Source organism: Brachyistius frenatus, unplaced genomic scaffold (assembly GCF_029030835.1).
Source record: "Brachyistius frenatus isolate BFR_SWC_R1_liver_20210118 unplaced genomic scaffold, ASM2903083v1 Contig_240, whole genome shotgun sequence".
Taxonomy (NCBI): domain Eukaryota; kingdom Metazoa; phylum Chordata; class Actinopteri; family Embiotocidae; genus Brachyistius; species Brachyistius frenatus.
In genome coordinates, this window is record NW_027210839.1 from 503479 (window position 1) to 523051 (window position 19573).

Below are 19573 nucleotides of genomic sequence, written 5' to 3' on the forward strand. Positions count from 1 at the left end.
CCTCAGTTTACTGCAGCTGTCAGCTGAAACGCTGAATTTCCTCAGATTTTTACAACAATGGGTGTGCGTGTGCGTGAGAAAGTCTGACCTGAGCTATAAAAGGGATACTGTGCATGGCTTAATATTTTTAATCGAAGTTCCTCTATATTAAAGGAGGTCTCATTGATTGTGCGTTTGTTGTCCTGTGGCTGATGTGAGTTACGGTTGTGTTGTGCTGCTTGTAGTGTCTCCAGTGGATCTGCTAAATTGAACATAAAACCTAATATTGACACTTAATGTTCCCTTTGCTACAGCATTCTCTCCAGATATCATTTTTATGGTAACAAAATCAATCACCTATAATTCATTCTTACTCGCACACATGCAAACACAATGCGAGCTTTTCTACACACAAAACAGGCTGCACAATTCATGCAGGGGAAAATTATGCTTGCACCTGTCCTACCAGGAACTGGATGCATGTGATAGAGTATAACATGTTACATGAGGTGTAACATAACTGCTAACTATAAAAGTTCGCCCACCACTGATCAACACTACGCTATGGAGTACAAGGAGTGACAAAAAGTACAGTTATTAGATACTCCCCAAAATAAAACACAGGATGTAAAACCTACTCAAGACTGTATGTTACCCATGTGCAACATTTTACCCTTTCCTAATAACGTTTCCCATGTCCTTGTGATAGCCTACATAAGATGTTTCTAAAATACCTCTGCTGTATCTGACAAGTCATTAATCATTTAGTGTGTCCTATAATATGTCAGTGCTCCAAAGAAGTCCACCATTTTCCTGTTTCAGCCATTTTCCGGCCTCTAATTCTCAGTAAACTCTCTTTCTTGTTGACAAATTTTGTAGCTTAGTGAATCTGTTATTTTCAATATCATTCGATGAGAGTTACCGACTGGCATTTGTAACCTCTGTAACTACAGAAAAAAAGAAAAAGAAAAAACTAATCCTGGCCTATGGTAAATTCATTATTTTTCTTCTGACTATCTAATCGGTAAAAGACATTCATGTTTATTTTGCAGTGGCTGACGTGAGTTGCAGCTGTTTCTCCTGCTTCACCTCTGCAGGTCAGCCATTATTTATTCAGACCTGATAATGAAGCTGCTAAGTACCTCATGCACGATTTCGATGTTTAAGACGAAGAGCTGAGAGGAACTCAAAATACCGAAAGTCGCAGTCATTCTAACCGGATAAGGTAATGGAAAGCCAAACACACTCCTCCTCCACATGTGCACACACAAAACACAAACCGACCAAACGGATTAAAGTAATCTGGAACACAGTAAAGTGCTTTCATCACAATTTTAATTATAAAGGAGATATTTGGTTGTGAGAGATAATTGTATTTTGGAAGGATTTAGCACTTACGCTTGATTAATTCTGCATAAATGAGAGGACAACTGGTCTTGCGTGGGTGGCTGTCTGCTGTGTGCCTGTGATTCTAGAAAAAAAATTGTCCAATTATGTTTGACTGTGTCAAACAGAACTTCTCTCTGTTGTTGTTGTTGTTGGTGGTGAAGCATCCTAAGTCCAGGGTTTGCCAATGATGATGGCAATCTGTGCACTGATCACTGAAGGCACCCTGTAGGATTAGTTTAGAGTGAGTGGTTTTCAGCTGTGGGATGTTGCGCAACCATTAAGAGTCTTCCAAAAGTGGTGGTCATGTTAAAAGAAAAATACTCGACTGAAGCATCTTGCCTTGATCCCTGAAAGCTCTACTTAGTCAAGGAATCATGTTTACATGAACCAAAGGCAGCACATAAAAGTGAAGCATCACTGAGGATGTACCATGTGCAAATGTCTTCATGAACTTCTTGATAATTCACGTGTAGATTTAACTATATCGGCAGGATTTATTGGGACTTATTTCACCTTGTGCCTTTCATTCTGAATCTCATGCTGCTCCACAGCAACACACCCATCTTTGGGATCCTCTTTAATATTCTAATTCTTTTTCAAAGGTCTTTCTATTTTCTGGCTATTTGAATCCCAGGATAAAGACCGGAAGAATATCTTTTGGGTTTTCTGTCATTGATTCTTTCTATAGGCACCTAAAGTCCATTCTCTTCCCTCCCTTTCATTTGCCTTTCTCTTTGTAATTTTTGCATCTCCCACTCTTCTCTCTGGAGATCAGTAAAGCTAAAAGCAGGATGAGAGCAGTCAGTGCTGCTGCAAATGCGATGCCAATCCTGAGATAAAAGCAAAGCACTAAGTGAACACTCAAATATGCAAGCACATAGATCCTAACACACACCGCACATCCACCTCAGACCCGCTAAAAGCTTCTATTGTTTTGATTCACTTGAGCGGAAGGCAGTTATATAAAAACGTTGCTTCTTGGGGCTCCACATGCACCAATGTTACCTTTTTCTTCTTTTTTGTGTATGTGTGTACCTCCAAGTGTAATTCAGTGAATGCATACTGCATCTTACTTTATATACCCTGATCACATCACTTCTGCAGTGTGGCCACATAACCAATCAATACTTGTCTAGGCAGAGAGGGTAAGCTGAGCCGTGGACTGGATATTACAGTGAGGGGAGAAAAAAAAGGAAATATATGATATGATGATGATGGGTTACTATTACAAAAGTCCAGTCAAAACTGAGCAGAATTATATGTCACCGAACCAAATTTTAATCATTTATATTTGAATTTGAATTGCTCGACTTGCACATTAGAAAGTGGCATTAGCATCTGGAGCAACCTTTAAACGGGCAAACTGTAAATTGTTCGGGAAACACTCTCCAAAGGTTTGCTCGGAAACTTTCCGGGAATGTTTCCAGGGAGCACTTCCTGCAACGTTCTGATGTCCTCATCTGTTCCCTAAAGTGATACAAATGAGAACACTGGGGTGGCTGTAGCTCTGATGGTTGCCCACTAATTGAAAGGTTGGCAGTTCAATCTCAAGTCCTCCTGTCCGCATGCCAAAGTGTCAGTGGCCAAGACACTGAACCCCAAGTTGCTCCCGATGTAGGTGAGCAGCACGGCAGCTCTGTCACTATTGGTGTGTGAATGTGTGGGTAAATGGGAGGCAAATTGTACAGCGCTTTGAGACCATTTAGGATTTTTCCATACATAGAAATGGATATAATTGGATTACAGGGCAAGCTATGTCTCTCTGTAAATTAACATGTTGTGGGCTACAAATGGTATTATCTGCAGAGAGAGAATGTTTTTATATACCTGGTATGATATCTTAGCACCATACTAAAATGCACTTACTGTGTTGTACAAGAGAACTCTTTGAGATACAACTAGTTGATTTCGCAACATTTGATGAAGACAGTCTTGGCAGAAAATGTGATGGCTTCAGACACCAACAGCGAGTAGTCATTGCTTCATTGCTTAGACAGTGACTGATAACACTGTTTATTTGCCTCTAGGGAGAAACTAAATGTACATGTGTGTGTCCTGCTGTTTATTTGTATGTTTTTGGACATGTAATCCTCCTTATGCAACAATGTGACTTTCATGAGTCTTTGACAGAGGAGGATATATCATTTGACTGCACGCTGTCAAATGGGTCAAACAAAAGAGGGAGCGTGAGAGGGGAGTGCCGGGAAAGGGCGGTAGTGCTGAGCAGCAAGGTGATTAAAGGGAGAGAGAAACTGGAACATCACCCCCTCCCTCCGGCTTTTGCCATTTCAAGTCAAGGCAGTGTTGCTAGGGGCAACCGACCGAACAGTAGAACAGGATACGGAGGGGAAAATGGAGAGGCCAGCTAGTGAGAGGGATGGCAGTAAGGGAGCTTGGGAGAACAGGAAAAAAAAAGTGAAAAAGCATCACGAAGGCAGAGACCTGATACGTCCGCATCTCTTTCCCCACTCTGCCTCACTTGACTGGGCAGATCTGATCCAAGCACAGCTCCAGATGATGACGACGAAGGACAGTCAGGCGGAGATCACGACAGCCTGCCAGCATCAGCAGCAGAGGGGAAGGCTGTCCAATCATCAGCTGACGTGCTCATCGGTTCGGCAGCCAATGAAATGCCAGGACGCACCCTCCCCAGCACAAGCCTGGCTCAGATCTCTTATTAATGAATGGAGCCGTTCCCAGGCTGCATCACTGCACATCTCTTCCCGCTCTTCTCAGCTGCTCCCTACTCTGACACAGGAAAACAGGGGGACGACATCAACAGCGGCTGTAAGGACAAACACTGGCTATGAAGGGACGACAAAGAAACACAGAAACCCATGATGAGGACACAACTGAGGACATGGCAGCAGCTATTAAAAGCTCGGACTCGCATCTTGATCTCGACCAAACGGATCCCTTGTCTCCATCATCATCATCATCATCTTCTCCCCCTTTTCCTCCACTGGCCTTGCCACCTTCTGCATCTGCCTCCGCTCTGCTGGCACTGGCATCTCCAGCCACCAGGCGCTCCATTTCCATGGGAGACTTCCGGAGGGTGACAGGGGCTCTGCTAGCTGGTTCTGAACCCCCATCCACCTCTGCCACGGCCCCCTCCTCTAAACTTGTCACCCCCAGCTCCAGCATGGAGTTTGAGGCAGCTCGGCGGCGCCTCCTGGAGGTGGAGGAGCGTCAGCGAGTCATCAGAGAGATGGAGCGGCGACTGGAAGAGCTTCGGGAGGTGTTTGTACGCTCAGAGCAGGAGGTGGTGGTTCACGGGGAGCTGGTGTCGCGGATATCTACTGGTGCCCAGCAGGGAGAGCTGCACGTGGCAGAGAACAGCCAACGGCTGAAGAAAGGCTTGAGGTTCAAGAAACATCGACCCTCCATTGTCTTTTCCTCCATGCTTGGACTTCGCACGTGCCTCCCCTGGCCTGTGAAGCTCAAATAAGACAATAGAGGCTTACATATCCTCCATCTCTTTACGAATGTGCTTCTACCTGGGAGGATAGACTCCCATTCTTTAGCTATCACTCATTGACACGGCTGCTCTACAGTTTCCACCTTTCAGCTCTTGTATCCTGAGGCTGGTCCTCTAGGGCTTTAGAGTGCCTATAATAATCACAGACGCTAGTAAGGAGCTTCCTGTTCAGTGTATTTCTGAGGAAATTCTCTAGCTAGAAAACCAATCAAACCAGTACCAGTGCAATGTGTACAGGATGTCATTATAATCTTCATTGTTTTCACAGATACTTTGCTGCTTGCAGTGTGGTGTGGTGTTGGACTTGCATAAGAGAGAGATTTATTCAGAATTCATGGTGTTTGAATGAGTCATTTTTCAGGTGATGTGGAAGGACACACTCAGACTGGCCTGTGAGGTATTTAGAGCTTTGCTGTACATCGCTTAGCTTGTGCTGGAATGCACAAAGAGCCCATGTGGGTTATGTAATGTTAACCTTTTCTGAAGGAGACAGAGGGAAAGAGTGAAATGGCAAAAAAAAAAAAAGAAAGAAATGATGAAGATAAATTTGAAAAATCTGCCTCTGAAGCCCGTCAAGAGAGCAGGGAAGGGCAGTGAAAGAGAAGGTGAGGTCACGTAAAAAAAAATTGCTGCACTGTTATATAAAACCGAGGGTGCAGAAATAGGAAAGAGTCCGAAAAAAATGTAAATTGCACAAATTATAGAACTTAGTTGGCTGATACATACAAAGATACCGTGCCTTGGCTTCTCTGAGACCACTCGTCCACTATCACAGCATCTGTTTTTGGCAGCATAAACAAGGAAAGAAATTCATGCTGGGACAATTCCACCTGTGGCCTCTTTTTATCCAGTCACCTAGCAACCGCTGATCTCACTATCCTAAATCTGCTTTCACAAACATACAGAATGTATCCAGCAGAGCGGTGTCACTACAAGATAGCTGTAGAGACCCCTCTGAAGGATTTAGGAGCCAAAACTACTACTGCGTTTATTTAGAAATCAATTAGGACTGGCTGTACAGTCAAATATAATTGATAGAAGCCGGTTATTAATGCTGTCCATTAAGATTAGGAGTTACACTTTTGGAAACTCAGGCATGCTCAGCAAGGGAAGCTAGGGTAGGCCATCACTAATTTCTGATTTATTTCTTGGCATTGTATGACAATATAAAATCTATTTAGAGTTACAACTTTCAACCTTAGAATGCACCGAGTATAAAGTGTGCACAGCCTCACTGGCGTCATGTCACTCTTATCTTTTAGTGGCATAAGGAAGTTAAACTGTATATTTTCATTCAGGGCTCGTTCGTGTGATATGTGCGAACAAGCGTTTATTTCTGTTGAGAGATTAACCAGTAATTATCTTCATGCACTGAGATTTTTGTCCCAGAAGATGACCTAATTTTTACATGTAGATCACTCATTTTTTGGCCTAATTCTTCATTTCCCTCCCTCCCGTTACTCTTCTTTTTTAGATTAAGGAATCTCTTGCATTCATCTATTCCACCAACCCTGTGTTCCAACTGTGCGCGTAGAATGCACAGCCAATACACCGGGGATGTCTATTTTTGGCATTTGAAGGTTATGGCAGAAAGGCAGGGATCTAGTCCAAGCGCAGCATTCGTTGGGAAAAACATGTATGGCGATGTGAGCGCATGTCAATTGTTTGCAAGTGCACAATCCCTGATGGTGCTTTGTTTGCTCTCCGATCATAATTGACCTCAGTGAAGAACAAAGGAGCAAGGCTGTTTACAAAAGAGGCACATGACTGGACTGTATAATTGCTCACTGTAGGTTTTCATCAAATCCATGTGCACTTAGGTTTTGTTCTGTAGTTGCTATGATACACGATTGAGAAATGTTACCGCGTCATTTGAGATGCATTAGAACTGTCTGTCTCTTTGTCTCTGTCAAGTGAAGAATGGCAGAAGAGGACACCGATAGATTGTCGTTAGGCCAGACTTCCTGTACAAGAGACCCTGCAGGCAGAGTCAGAAGAAAAACACGATCCACGTGAGAGTAGCCGTGTTGACTAAAAGCACGAGTTTATAAAAATGTAGGTTGATGCAAATCAATTTCAATGAGGCCACACGTTAGCTCTGGGTATTTTTGAAATTTTTACTTTTAAGGGCTTAAATGATCAGTTTGTCTAAGCTCCTTGGGAGCACATTTAAAGGGGCACTCCACCAATTTGACGCATGTAGTTCACCACTTAGCCTGTGAACACAGATGTCATCAGGGTTATTTCAGCTTGGGCTTGAGAAGTAACATTTTTAACACAACCCGTTACAGACAAACAAGTATGGTTCGTAAGAAGTGGGAATTTAGGAGGCAGCGAGGTCCGTTTTATTGAGGATTTTAATCAGGCTATATAATCTGTTCCCAAACTTTACAGAATTGCCGGAGTACCCCTTCAAACAAAGAAAATGTTGGAGATTCAATGTTACTGTTTAGCAACTGATTGCCATGACGACCTTATCATTGAATGTTGGCTTACTCTATATAAGCATTCCACATGACCAAGGTACCTACTGCTTGCCGTCTTTGTGCACATCTATACCAAACATATTCAGCTAAGTTGCCAGCAGAATGCTTTTGAAAAAAAAAAAAAGGGTCTCATAGGCCTTAAACATGTATTCATGGTCCTATGTACATAGCTAGAGTTATACCTGCATATACAGCTGGCCTATATATTGCTTTTAATATGCCTTATGTGGTATTTGTGCGTTGGCAGTTACATTACTGATGGTGATGATCTCAATGATTAAGGTAATGATAAACTTGGTAAACTCGTGACCATCATAAACCTCATCTGGAAACATCTTTATCTCAGCAGGAAAAAAACAAACAAACACTGTAGTCATGCACTGCTGTGGGACTGCACCTTTTTTGTGTTTTCTTTGAATGAAAAAAAAAAAATGACTTTGTTTCCCAAAGATCTCTGGGCCCACTTGCAGAATGAATGTAATGTTGATTGTTACCCAAGTTTTTGTGTGATTTTTTTTTTCTGGACGCTGACTATATAAAATAATCAGATCTATCTTGTTTGAACCTGTGGTTGGCAATAAATGCTCTTGTATTTGTTTCATATATCAACATTTGATACAAGTAATTATAAACTTACTCTCTGAAACTTAAAGGAGTAAATGTTTGGATTACTGGAAACTGTTGCCACAATTCTCACAGCCCTTTACTGACACGGATGCTGGCCAAGCACAGGTCCAAAACCACCTTTCTGATGTTTATTTATCCTTTGAATGTTTTACTATTTTGTGTTGTTGTAATGTGGTATAATATGTACTTTATGTTTTGAGCAGAGAACATTTAATTTTCTCTACGTCAGGTGTTTGATAACTTTATTCACAGAACAATATTTTTGTGGTCGAGAGCTGTATATTTAGGATGAATGTTAAGTCAGATTTTCACGCAATGTTATTTAAAATGTTACATGCTTAACAGTTACTGCAGGTTTGGTGTTGATTTGCTTTCAAGTCTGGATATCAAACAAAGTAATTGTGTTAACTGCAGGATTAAAGATCAGCTGAAATTAAAGTTAGTTAGCTCCAAACCTGGATGTTCCTGATGTGATGGCATTGCTTTTAAGAAAGGCTTTTTTGCTTTCTACTGCGAAGTGAAATAATGAATGTTCTGCCCTGTTTTAAGGTAACATTTGCTACCACTTATGTAGTTTACTTGACACTATTATTTACTTGAGCACAGAGCTACAATGTACAAGACTAGAAAATATTAGGATTTCAGTTTAAGCATTATAAGTTATTTTTTTAAAGATAGGCTGAATTATTAGAATAAATGGACTAAATTATTCAAAATCTTGCAGAATTTTTTTTTCTTGTCTCCTAAATCGGCTACAGTCTCTGTTGCTGTTCTACTGAAAATTGCTAAGATAAAGTGCTTAAATCTTTGATGGGATCTCTAAATTTGACGTCTTTTGCAGTTGCCTGGGAGGTCCAGCAGCTATTAGGGTCACCTTGCAGCAAGCCACAGCAGCAGAGGGCCAGGTTAGCAGAAATCTGCTCTTTGACATAACAACATGCTGCAGGCCAGAAAGGAACAAACTGTGAAAAAAGCGTCATTAGAACATGGACTTAGCATGCCTTATTTTATATTGAGTCGCAGTGTCACTTAGTCGTTTGTTTGCCCATTTAAGTCATCTGATAATGTGGGTAAATGGAGGTTAGATAACCCGGAGTTCAGATGGAAAAGGCTAAATTACTGGAAATATATCCCACTTCCAAGTGCTCATTATTGCAAACCCGGATTTGTGAAGTTACATTAAGCTGATGATTTTGCCGTTGCTCACTTAATGAAAAGCATTAGATGGCTTTTGCACATACGGGTCTTACTATCCTGGGTTTTAGAAAGTTAGAATATCCTCTGTTATATTTTATTTATTTTTTAGAGATTAAAGACCAATATACATATAAACTAAAAGTACTTGCATAAAAGCTGCTAATAATGGACCCAGGCCAAACTTCTCTTCCATCCAGGAATCATATAAATCCAGAGATTAGTGCAGGCTTTATTCTGCATTTAATGAGTGTGTTGTTGTTTTTTGTGTACATTGTGTGCATTAGTGTGGGCAGACAGCACTAATGGGGAGATATGGGTGTGTGTATTGGCTATTCAGTCGGCAGAGGAGAATAGGCTGTGGCGTGGTGCGTTTTTTTTTATCCTGGCTGTTAGCGATGGGGCCGGTTACATAAGTGACAGGTTGGAATTTCATCATCCTGGCTCTGGGACGAACGGTCAGGGCTAAATAACATCCGGACAGAGACAAAATGAGGCTGGCAGGACAGGGAGCTGCATGGAAAACTGCCAAGAGAGATGGCTGGAGAGATTTAGCTTGAGGGGCAAATAGAGGTTTGTAGGAGGGTAAAAAAAAAAAATGCTGTGAGGATGTACGAAAAGAAAGGAAAAGTGCAAAGGCAACTGTCTAAACCTACATATTTAATTTGTTAAATTTGTCTGAAATGCTACCACTTTGAAAGATAGTCTATAATACTGCGGTTTGTGAGCATATGGAAGGGCTTTACTAGGAGGATATTGCAACAAGCAATAATATTTAAGTCAAAATGTGCATTTTGCTGGTCTGATACTGGGCCTACATTTAATTAAAGTTTGAGTAGCCTATATAAACATTTTATTATTGGATATTAGCATATATTTAAGATTGACTACACTGTTATAATCTGGCAGGATTTAATTTGAATCTATTTAATTGCTGTACAATAGTGACATTGAAACAATTCTATTTTAATGTACTGCAGCATAGATGTTCAGAAAGCAGTGCAGGCCACTAAAACTCTTGGTCACAATAAATTGAGCTCATCAGGAAAATGTTCTAGGAAGCAGGTATGTGCCCACACTCACTGAATAATTTAAGTATATTTTGCTTATATTGAGCATAAAGGACTGAGTACCTTTCGTCTGCATCCTGGAGGTACAGAAAGTTGTCACCTAATTTACAGCATAAAAGACGGCATTGCACTTAATCAAACATGTTTAATGTGTACAAATATATGCACTGCTAATGTTTACATTCGACAGAGTCCTTAATTACAGTTATAGTTTAATGCAGCCATCCCCTGTCTCCCTCACACAGCTGATAACCTGCTTGTCTCGTGATTTCCCTGCTTAGTCATCAACACTGTAACAAGACAATATCAACAGATACAAGTGAGCAGACTCCTTATCGGTTTGTTTATAATTGCGAGGAAGTACACCTGCCCACCTTTGTTCTTCACTGTAAGTGATGTTCAGTTCAGCGCGACAGGATCCTTTCTGGAATGATTATGCAACTGTGTCTAGTCCCTTCTTTTTTCTGTCTCTGACAGGCACTTTATATTTGTAATAATAGTCCTTTTATAATACATAACAGTTGTAAGAACACTGTAGATGAGTATATGTCAGTTTTAGACAAGTATGTACAACAAATAGAGTGTAATAGCTGTGACGTGGTACATTAGGATATATGTTGCTGGTATATCAAGTGAAGCGGTGACACCTCTCCTACTCCCAGCGCTCTTCTTCTCTAAAGGTTCCTGAATCCTGGATGCTACCATGCGAGTATATTAAGTGCATGTGTGCTTGTATGTAACTGGTGTGAAAAATGTGGGCCTACAGTAAGGAAGTGTGTCCACTGAGCAAATTACTGCAGTGGGGTGCTATTACTAACAAGCCCTCTATAAATGCCATTTCTTGGTAGGGCAGAGAGAGTCTTTTTTTTCTTTTTTTTTTCTAACATACCGTCGTTATTCCAGGTTCTCCAGAGACTGATGCCTGGAGCCAGAAGAAACTGGATCCTCCAGCCAGTGAGCTATGCCCAGATTCAGGATGGCTGAGCTTAAGTTTCAGATTGGCTGCCCAGACTCCTGCTGGCGTTTAGCTGGAGACAGACTGGCAGGCACGTCCCAGGGCAGACTGCGGCAGACGCAGGGCAGGTTTGAACCTCTTTTACAAGCCTCAGTATACTTTGATTTAAAAGATGAGACAGTTTCCTTTCAGAACAAAATCTGTACACATTTAGAGCTCTTCCAACTCCTCTGAAGATTTCTTCTGAGTTTAAAGTGCCTTAAAGGGTTTTGCCCTGAAGAGGTTTTGCCTCTATGTACAAATCCTCGATCAGAATCGACAGCTTGAACATCTGATATACTAATGAGTGATTAATGGTTGAAGGGACGTCAGAGCAGATTCTACCCCAACCATGAATACTTTACTTGTACCTTTTTAAATAGTTGTTCAGGGTTTTAGACGACAAATGAAAGGCTTTATGGAGTTGTGAAAGAACAGTCATTTACATCTTCAAGGTATCCCTTGTTCAGTCCATCCACGTGGAAAAATTCTCAGTTTTCTCAAACTTGTAGTTTGAGTTAGATCCAATAATAAAACACTGTCCTTTCCTGTAGATAAATTCCACTTGGTGAAGATAAGGTTCCATTCAGATGGTTTTGTTTTTCTCTTTTGAAGTTTGGCCCATTCAGTCTGTCAGTTTGTGTACATAGTTGACAGGAAAGGTCCCGCTCCTGGAAGGTTCCCCCTCTATGTGACCAACCTGTTAGGATAAGTTAAAATGAGTGTATGATGTCAACACATGTGGACAGTCCATGGTTGTGTCTGAAATCCCTCTCCATTAACTAAGTGCACAATCGGCCATTTTATTTTAGTGTTTTAATTCTGTGTGTAAATTTGCCCTCAAAAATGCAACAATAGAACAAAAAAAGTAGCGTTCATGGCATGAACACTCTGTTCTGATCAAATATGATAAAACCATTAACTGATGACAAAATAAGACCTACAATGACTCGACAACTGACAATGCCAGTGATTAGTAAGTGTTCAAAATCTTTATTTGCTGCTCACTACTGAGTAATCTACTAAGTGTCCATTACATAAGAAGTAGTGAATGCACAAACATGGCGGTGATTTCAGACACAATCGTCTATATTTCACTTTACAAGTTCATGTGAAACCAGCAGTGTGGTAACGGACTGGAATGACATCAGGAATCTGTAGTTGCACTTACCCACCAGTGGGGGTCATTAGTGGCCATGACCACAATGATTTCATCTTTGAAAAAGGCAAGCTGCTCTGAACTGACTGCCCGACAGTCCACTAAAGCCTTGACACGCTTCTGATGTGGCCTGCTGCCAGAAACCTGGAGGAGACATGTAATATAGTTCTCAGTGTGCTGCCAGCAAATTCATATTGACTGTGAAATCTCTCTATTCAATTGAAATTGAAGACTGTGACACAGGACTCAAAACAACAGGTTGAATACAATACAAAGAGGTTTCTGTGTGGTTGTACCATAGCGTTCCTTCGGGGTCGTGGGGCGCAGGTCACTGTCGGTGAGGATGAAGGTGGTGGAGCAGGAGCTGCGGTGAGGCCTGTACTATTCCCCACTAAGCTGCAGTACAGCTCCTCCTGACTGCCCACACAGCTCGTAGACAAAACGCCACACTTTGCCTGGCTGCCTCCTCCACTGCTGGTGCGACGGTATGACGTGGTCTTCTCTGAACTGGAAAATGACACAGAAGGAGTATTAAAGCTTGTCCTCAGAATAGTTTTAGGGGGATAATAGTATTTCATTTTCCATTTTTAGACCTGGCATCAGCTTGATTTGCATTTTCTTTCTCACCTGACAGGCCCTATGTGATTCTGGGAGGATACTGAATTGACACTACTTTGGGACCCAGAGCTAGTACCCATTTGGCTCTCCCATGTCTGCTTCTGTGACCTGAACAGACTTCCCTGTCCATGGGGAGACCTAGGGGGTCTCCCGCCTTGGCCTTGGGTCTCTGCATTAGTTGAAGGATGACTGTGTCTCGTCTGTGTCTGGGGACTGGACGAGTGGGAGGCTGGGTTTGAGCACCGTCGTGGAAGGGGGTTGCCGTCGTTTGTTGTCACTGAAATCTGGGGGTCTGAGCGACCTGTGGAGGTAAAAAATACAAAAAACAAGCCAGAGAGCAATATTATATATTTATAAAATGAACATTCATTCAAATTATACAATTATTCAAAAGTGTTTGATCTGGCATCCTGCGCTAGATCACTGGTTCATTAAGGAAAGTTTCAGTTGAATTATTTATACATATATTATATATATATTCATACAGGCGAACTGTACAAAGCAGCTCACCTCTTTGGATGGATTTTGCTGGCAGTGGTGGAGGCATTGATGCTCCAGAGGGGGCGCTATTGGCAGGAGGATTTCTATATAGGAAATCTAGATTCTCATAAGTTTGACAAGGCCTGCTACCTGTACTAGCATTGGCACCATTACTCCCACTCCAGCGGGCAAAAGCAGATCCACCACCTCCATTTGATGATAGAGGAGAGCGGTTTTTGGGTAATGGACACACCTGAAAAAAGGTGAGAACAATCTTTAAACTTTCTTTCATTTATTTGTATCACATTTTCTACCCTGATACAAAAGACTGGAATAGAAAGCCAAGGACAAAGACAGTAATGAGAGTTGTTAAGGGTGTGTGTGTGTGTGTGTGTGTGTGTGTGTGTGTGTGTGTGTGTGTGTGTGTGTGTGTGTGTGTGTGTGTGTGTGTGTGTGTGTGTGTGTGTGTGTGTGTGTGTGTGTGTTGTTTACCCTCTCATCCAGGTCATCCTCGCTGTCGTAGAGCTCCTGAGACTGTGTCTCCCACATGAACTCCACATGAATCTGAGAGTTAAACTTCCCACTCTGGGCCAGCTCCAACTAAAACATACAAACATGCACACACACGAGATGTCAAACACTCATAATACTTGATTACTTTTTTTTTTGTAACACACATACCTGTGTTAATTGAGGTCTGCTATGGGGGCCTGCCTCTGCAATAAGTGATAAGATTCAACCTACTTTGCTCTATGAAACTTTGTTTATTTACACTGCTTCGTAGATTTGACTCCTTATTGCTTCGGCTTTATGACTTTTGTTTTGATTGTAGATTTGATTGTTTTAGGTAGAGATAAGTACACATATTTCAATGTTCCTGTATTAGCTGTTAGAGTTTTCTACACTGTTAAAAGATAATGAAAAAAGAACAGACAATTGACAGGACAAAGACGGCATGTGTTGGAAGTGTGACCTTGGGGTCAGCGCATGTTTCAAAAACTGAAAAATTCAAAGAGCTTGTCTGCATATAACTGCAGATCTTGGATCAACAATCATCTCAAAGGAAGCTAAAAATGATACAAACAATTAGAAAACTGGGATTTTTACAGCAATTTACTTGTTTAACTTTTGTCATTTTTTTTCACAACAGGCCAGTAGAACAAGTTGTCCACAATCAAACAGGATATTACACAAGGCAGGTCTGATTCAGCAGGGCAGATGGCCGGTAAGAAAATAAAACCAGTTTATAAATGAGACACACTGGGACCTGATGAGGATTGAATTCCTCGTCCTGGGAGTCCTAAGCTGAGCTTTGCTGCAAAGGGAGTTATTTCAAGGTAGTATTTCTAGCTGTGGAAGTTGTGTTGTTTTGTTTCTGGAGTAGCTTCTCTGGTAGGTATATTAATGTTGAAACTTGATTCCTCAATTGAGTCTACTTCCTAACAGTGTGTGTTCTCTGAATGTTAGAATTAAGACTTTAAAGTTGAAGGATAAGTGGGGTCTCACCAGCTCGATGCATTGTGTGTGCTGCAGCCTCCTGGCCACATCTAGAGCCGTCTCTCCCCCTGAGTTCACTACACGAAAGAGAAAAAGATTCATGTTTTTTTTTTTATTCATCTCCCTAAGTAAACAAGAAATACAATTAATAGAGTAAAATGTACCTGTGTGAAGAGCCGCTTTTGCTTTGAGCAGTAACTTCAGAGATTCAGGCTTGTGATACAGGACGCTGTAGTGAAGAGCCGTGTTCCCTTCTGCTGTTCTCTTCTCCAGACAGTTGCTGCAGAATGAACATACGGTATTAGACAGCTGGTGTTAAAATTTACTAAAGAGGACCAAACAAGTCTACAGCACAGAACGTCCTTAGCCAGCCTTTCAAAGTAGCTACAAATCAAACTACTTGTTAGTGTCTGACCTGTTCTGACAGAGGAAATCCACCAGTGCCAGAGAGCTTCTTTCCTCCAGACGCACAGCAAGATGGAGAACTGTCTCTTTGATCCCCTTAAAAAGGAAGAAAAGACAACAAATGAGGTCAATTTTATTTCCCTTAAAGAGATATTCCATATGTACAAAATATTGTTTATCTTTAAACCAAGTGCAAATTAACTGTCAGTCATTGGCCGGAAGTGGCTGCACTTTGTATCTGAAAATCAGGCCGGCCTGAAGATATGTTGCCAATGAAGCTTATGTGAGAGACTGTGCAACTTAAACAATCCTAAAGCTTTAAGCTTTATCTGTTGATGAGGAGTGCAAAAGGAGGAGCAGAGGAAAAACCAAAGTGCCTGCGTAATTCAATGAGCCTGTCTTATTCGTTCTCTAGAGACATGAGCTCTGACCTAGAAGCTGGAATAATAAATGAAACCCAACCAACGCAAACAAACGGCACATACATACACACAAGGAAGCCAGCCGTACTACACACACAGTTAAAGCTGAGTAGGAAGTTCATGACAGGAGGGTAAAAAGTGATTAAAGACGAGAAGGCGAGGTGTTGGGAGAGACAGCAGAGGAGGGGAAAACGAGATGAGAGGCTGAAGAAAGAAAATGGGAGGGAAAGATTGATTAGAGACCAAAAGACATGGGAGGGTCTCTGACTACACACCCACATGAATCATGCAATCACTCAGCCGTACTTCATATACTGAAACGATCCACACACCTCCAGCGTGCAGCATGTTGTGACAACCTTCGGATGATTATAATGTGTTTATTTCACCCACAGTTCTTTTCGAAACATCTCAGCTTTAAACAAACTGAGTGGGCGGCCTTGTGAGGATGTAGCTGTCATTCAAACTAAATGCATGACATCTGTGGGAATGTTAAGAGTTTAAATTTGTCACATAATAATATTATAATTATAATATGGGATTATTACAAACATTCCCACTCTAACAACAGGGCATTTTTAAGTGTGTGGAAGTCTACGGCTATATTTTATCTTTACCTGTCCTTCAGCGGCTGTGAGTGGTTTGGCCAGGTCTGCTCCCTCAGCATAGAGCTGCAGAAGAGAAGTGATGTCACGGCTCCTCACTGCATCATACAGCCGGCCAGGATTTGCTTCCTCTCTGCGTAGGACGTACCGACGTTCAGCATATTTGGCCACAATATACTCCTTCCTGGCATTCCTGGTTGTTTAGGAAATGTGTTTCAAAGAAATACATATCAATGTCAATTTATAATACCAAAGCAATATTGATTTATAATTATTAATTAATCTCGTAGAATAATGGTTTAAGACAAATCAGGGACTCACATGTCACTTTGTGGCAATGGTTTGACAGAGTCACTTGGAAGACCGGCCTCCATGATGTCATTGAATCTGGTATTGCCAATGCTGACAGCCAACTGGAGTGACACACAATGCAGCCACAAAGATGTGACATAAAGGCGTTTCAAAGACAGACAGACAGTTACATAATGTGTATAATTAGGAAACCCTGACAACAGAAAATCCACTTTGACCGTGTGCTTTTGTGTGTACTTTTTAAAAAAAATAATTTTTGTTGTTGTTCATGCGTGTATTTATTACCAGCAGTTCAGAAGTGCTCAGCAGGTCCAAAGTGAGAGACTGGATCCTGGAGTAGTGGACACCCAGCTCTCTGTGGATGCCAGAGCACTCAATACAGGTCACGATGCCCAGATTGGTCGACAGCCATGTTGGTTCTGAGATAAAGAGAACAAAAAAGAAAAGTCCAAAGAATATTAGAAACACGTGAGCCTCAAAACAAATCTGAATTGATAAAGGATTGTGGTTACAAATTAAAAAAAACGGTCTAAAAAAAAAAAAAAAAGTACATGTCCTAATGTAGTTTGTATTTAATTCCATTAATCATCATCAAAAATAACCAGCTGACCTGGAGCTCCACAGTCTGCGCAAGCCTCATTGCCAGGCATGTGTCGAAGCTCAGCAATGATGGCTCGGGAAAGTTCCTGGAGTCCGCTGTCCTGGAGGTGAAGCTGATCTCCACCCAATGCCGTGTTCAAAGCCTCCTCCTTACTATTCTGCAGCACTGACACCCAACTAAAATATGGATACACATACATATAGAACATTGTTAATTACACAAGCAAAAATATATTTGTCCTCCAATTTCTTAATTTTGTAACCGCTCACTTGAAGGGTGAGGCCACAGAGTTTGTGAAACATTGGAAACCAGAGGACTTTACTACACATCTACAAGACACCATGTGTTTTGTATTTGTTTTTTCTCAGTTGTCTAGTGAGGAGTCATCATCACTCTCACTTTGTCAGGTTCACTACCACCTAAACTCATACTGAATCTCACATCTTTTATTTCTGAAGCTCTGGGACTTTTTCCAACAAACCATTTCCATTTGTCTTTGTCCCGAGACGTACATAGCACATCACATCAAAGAATCTACCCGGAGGCCCACACACAAGGGAAGGGCAGAGGACAGAAAACCCCACCAGGCACTGCCGTCCAAAACCACATCAGTATACACAAAGTTCCCTTGCTTGTGTCTTGCTTGTCTGTGGCGAGAGGGAAAAGTCACACCCAGGACCATCTGGGCAGAAGGGGCTCCAAGAGGACAGCTTTTTATTTCTGCATCTTTAGTTTCTCTCAATTTTAGTACTTTGTAAACTCTGATTGTTCTTCTCTGCAGAAACCATCAAATGAAAGTCTGTTCCTATTTGATAAAACATTTTGATCTCACTTTTGGTGGAATTTTTTTCTTTGAGTGCAGTTTTGTCTGTTTCAATGTTCCAAAGATATCGACTATAATGGACATGCCTTAGTATGACTTTTTTGTCGTATTTTTGACGACATGCTATAGTATGACTTTTTTATCATATTTTAGGAAAACATGATATAGACTGACTTTTTTAAATTATTTAGGACGACATGCTATAGTATGACTTTTTATCACATTTCAGACGACATGCTATATATGACTTTTTTGTCACATTTCGGACGACATGCTATTGTATGACTTTTTGGTCGCATTTTGGATGAAATGCTATAGTATAACTTTTTTGTCACATTTCGGACGACATGTCTTTTTGGTCATATTTTGAACGACATACTATAAGTATGACTTCTGTTGAAGTTATGTCGTGCAGCACAATGGTGCAGTCGTCAGTGTCGTCGTCTCACAATCTGGAGGTCCCCGGTTCGATCCCGGCCTGGGACTTTCTATGTGGAATTTGCATGTTCCTGCATAGTAATAACTAAATTAAAATATGTCATCCATAACATGGAAGACTAACTTATGCATGTTATCATGCATGTAGTCCATGATGTAAATCAAACATCATGCATATAGTCGTAAATGTGACAAAGTCACACTTCAAGCGAGAACATGCAATCCACCACAGACAGAGTTCCAAGCCCCTGATCGAAGCGAGTACTTCCTGATAGTGAGACGACGACACTAGCGACTGCGGAGTTGTGTGGCCTTTATTGCATGTTTGTCTGACTTACATAACTTATATGACTTTTAAACATTTTATGGCAGAAGGTACTGTGGTGGAGTGGTTAGTGTTGCCGCCTTCCAGTCAGAAGGTTCCAGGTTCGATTCTTGCCCTTGACGTGACTTTCCATCTTGCATGTTATTGTCATCATCTCCCGAGCGAGTCTCGAACCTGGAACCTTCTGACTGGGAGTCAACCATGCCAACCACTGCACCGTTGATCGCTCTTCCCTAAAATGTTTAAAAGTCATATAAGTCAGGCAAGTATGCAATAAAGGCAGCAAAATGGTGCAGTTCCAAGCCAGCGCTGACAGGGGGCCTGGAACTTTGTGTGTGGAGGATTCTTGTTGAATGAAATGCTTTACATTATGGACTACAGGCATAAGTTAGTCATCCATGTTATGGTCAATAAACTGGACTTTTAAGTTACTAGTTTTGCAGAAAGATGCAAATTTAACATAGACTGTCAGAGGCGGGAATTGAACCAATGACCTTCCGATTGCAAGCCAGCAACGCTGACAGCTGCCCCACTCTGCTGGCTACCATAACTTTAACGAAAGTCATACTTATAGCATGTCGTCAGAAATAGCACGTATATCATATTTCTTTAATATTGTCCAAAATGTGATAAAAAGTCATACTATAGCATGTTGTCCAAAGTATGACATC

At 41.4% G+C, this 19573-nt stretch overlaps 2 protein-coding genes across 2 annotated transcripts; one reads left to right on the forward strand and one right to left on the reverse strand.

Moving 5' to 3' along the window:
• Window positions 1–3728: 3728 nt before the first annotated feature.
• LOC138633910 (TMF-regulated nuclear protein 1-like) lies at window positions 3729–5382 on the forward strand. The gene has a single exon (XM_069720437.1). It carries the CDS (start codon window positions 4175–4177, stop codon window positions 4814–4816), a length of 642 nt encoding a protein of 213 aa, XP_069576538.1. The 5' UTR covers window positions 3729–4174; the 3' UTR covers window positions 4817–5382.
• A 4971-nt stretch (window positions 5383–10353) lies between these two features.
• Window positions 10354–17534, reverse strand: LOC138633909 (arf-GAP with SH3 domain, ANK repeat and PH domain-containing protein 2-like). Its single transcript, XM_069720436.1, has 13 exons — window positions 17326–17534; window positions 17001–17134; window positions 16725–16816; window positions 16416–16596; window positions 15387–15472; window positions 15136–15251; window positions 14981–15048; window positions 13967–14074; window positions 13505–13727; window positions 13004–13295; window positions 12673–12883; window positions 12389–12520; window positions 10354–11917 (listed from the first exon to the last, which is right to left on the reverse strand). Exons 1-13 carry the CDS (start codon window positions 17522–17524, stop codon window positions 11843–11845), a joined length of 1917 nt encoding a protein of 638 aa, XP_069576537.1. The 5' UTR covers window positions 17525–17534; the 3' UTR covers window positions 10354–11842.
• Window positions 17535–19573: the final 2039 nt, after the last annotated feature.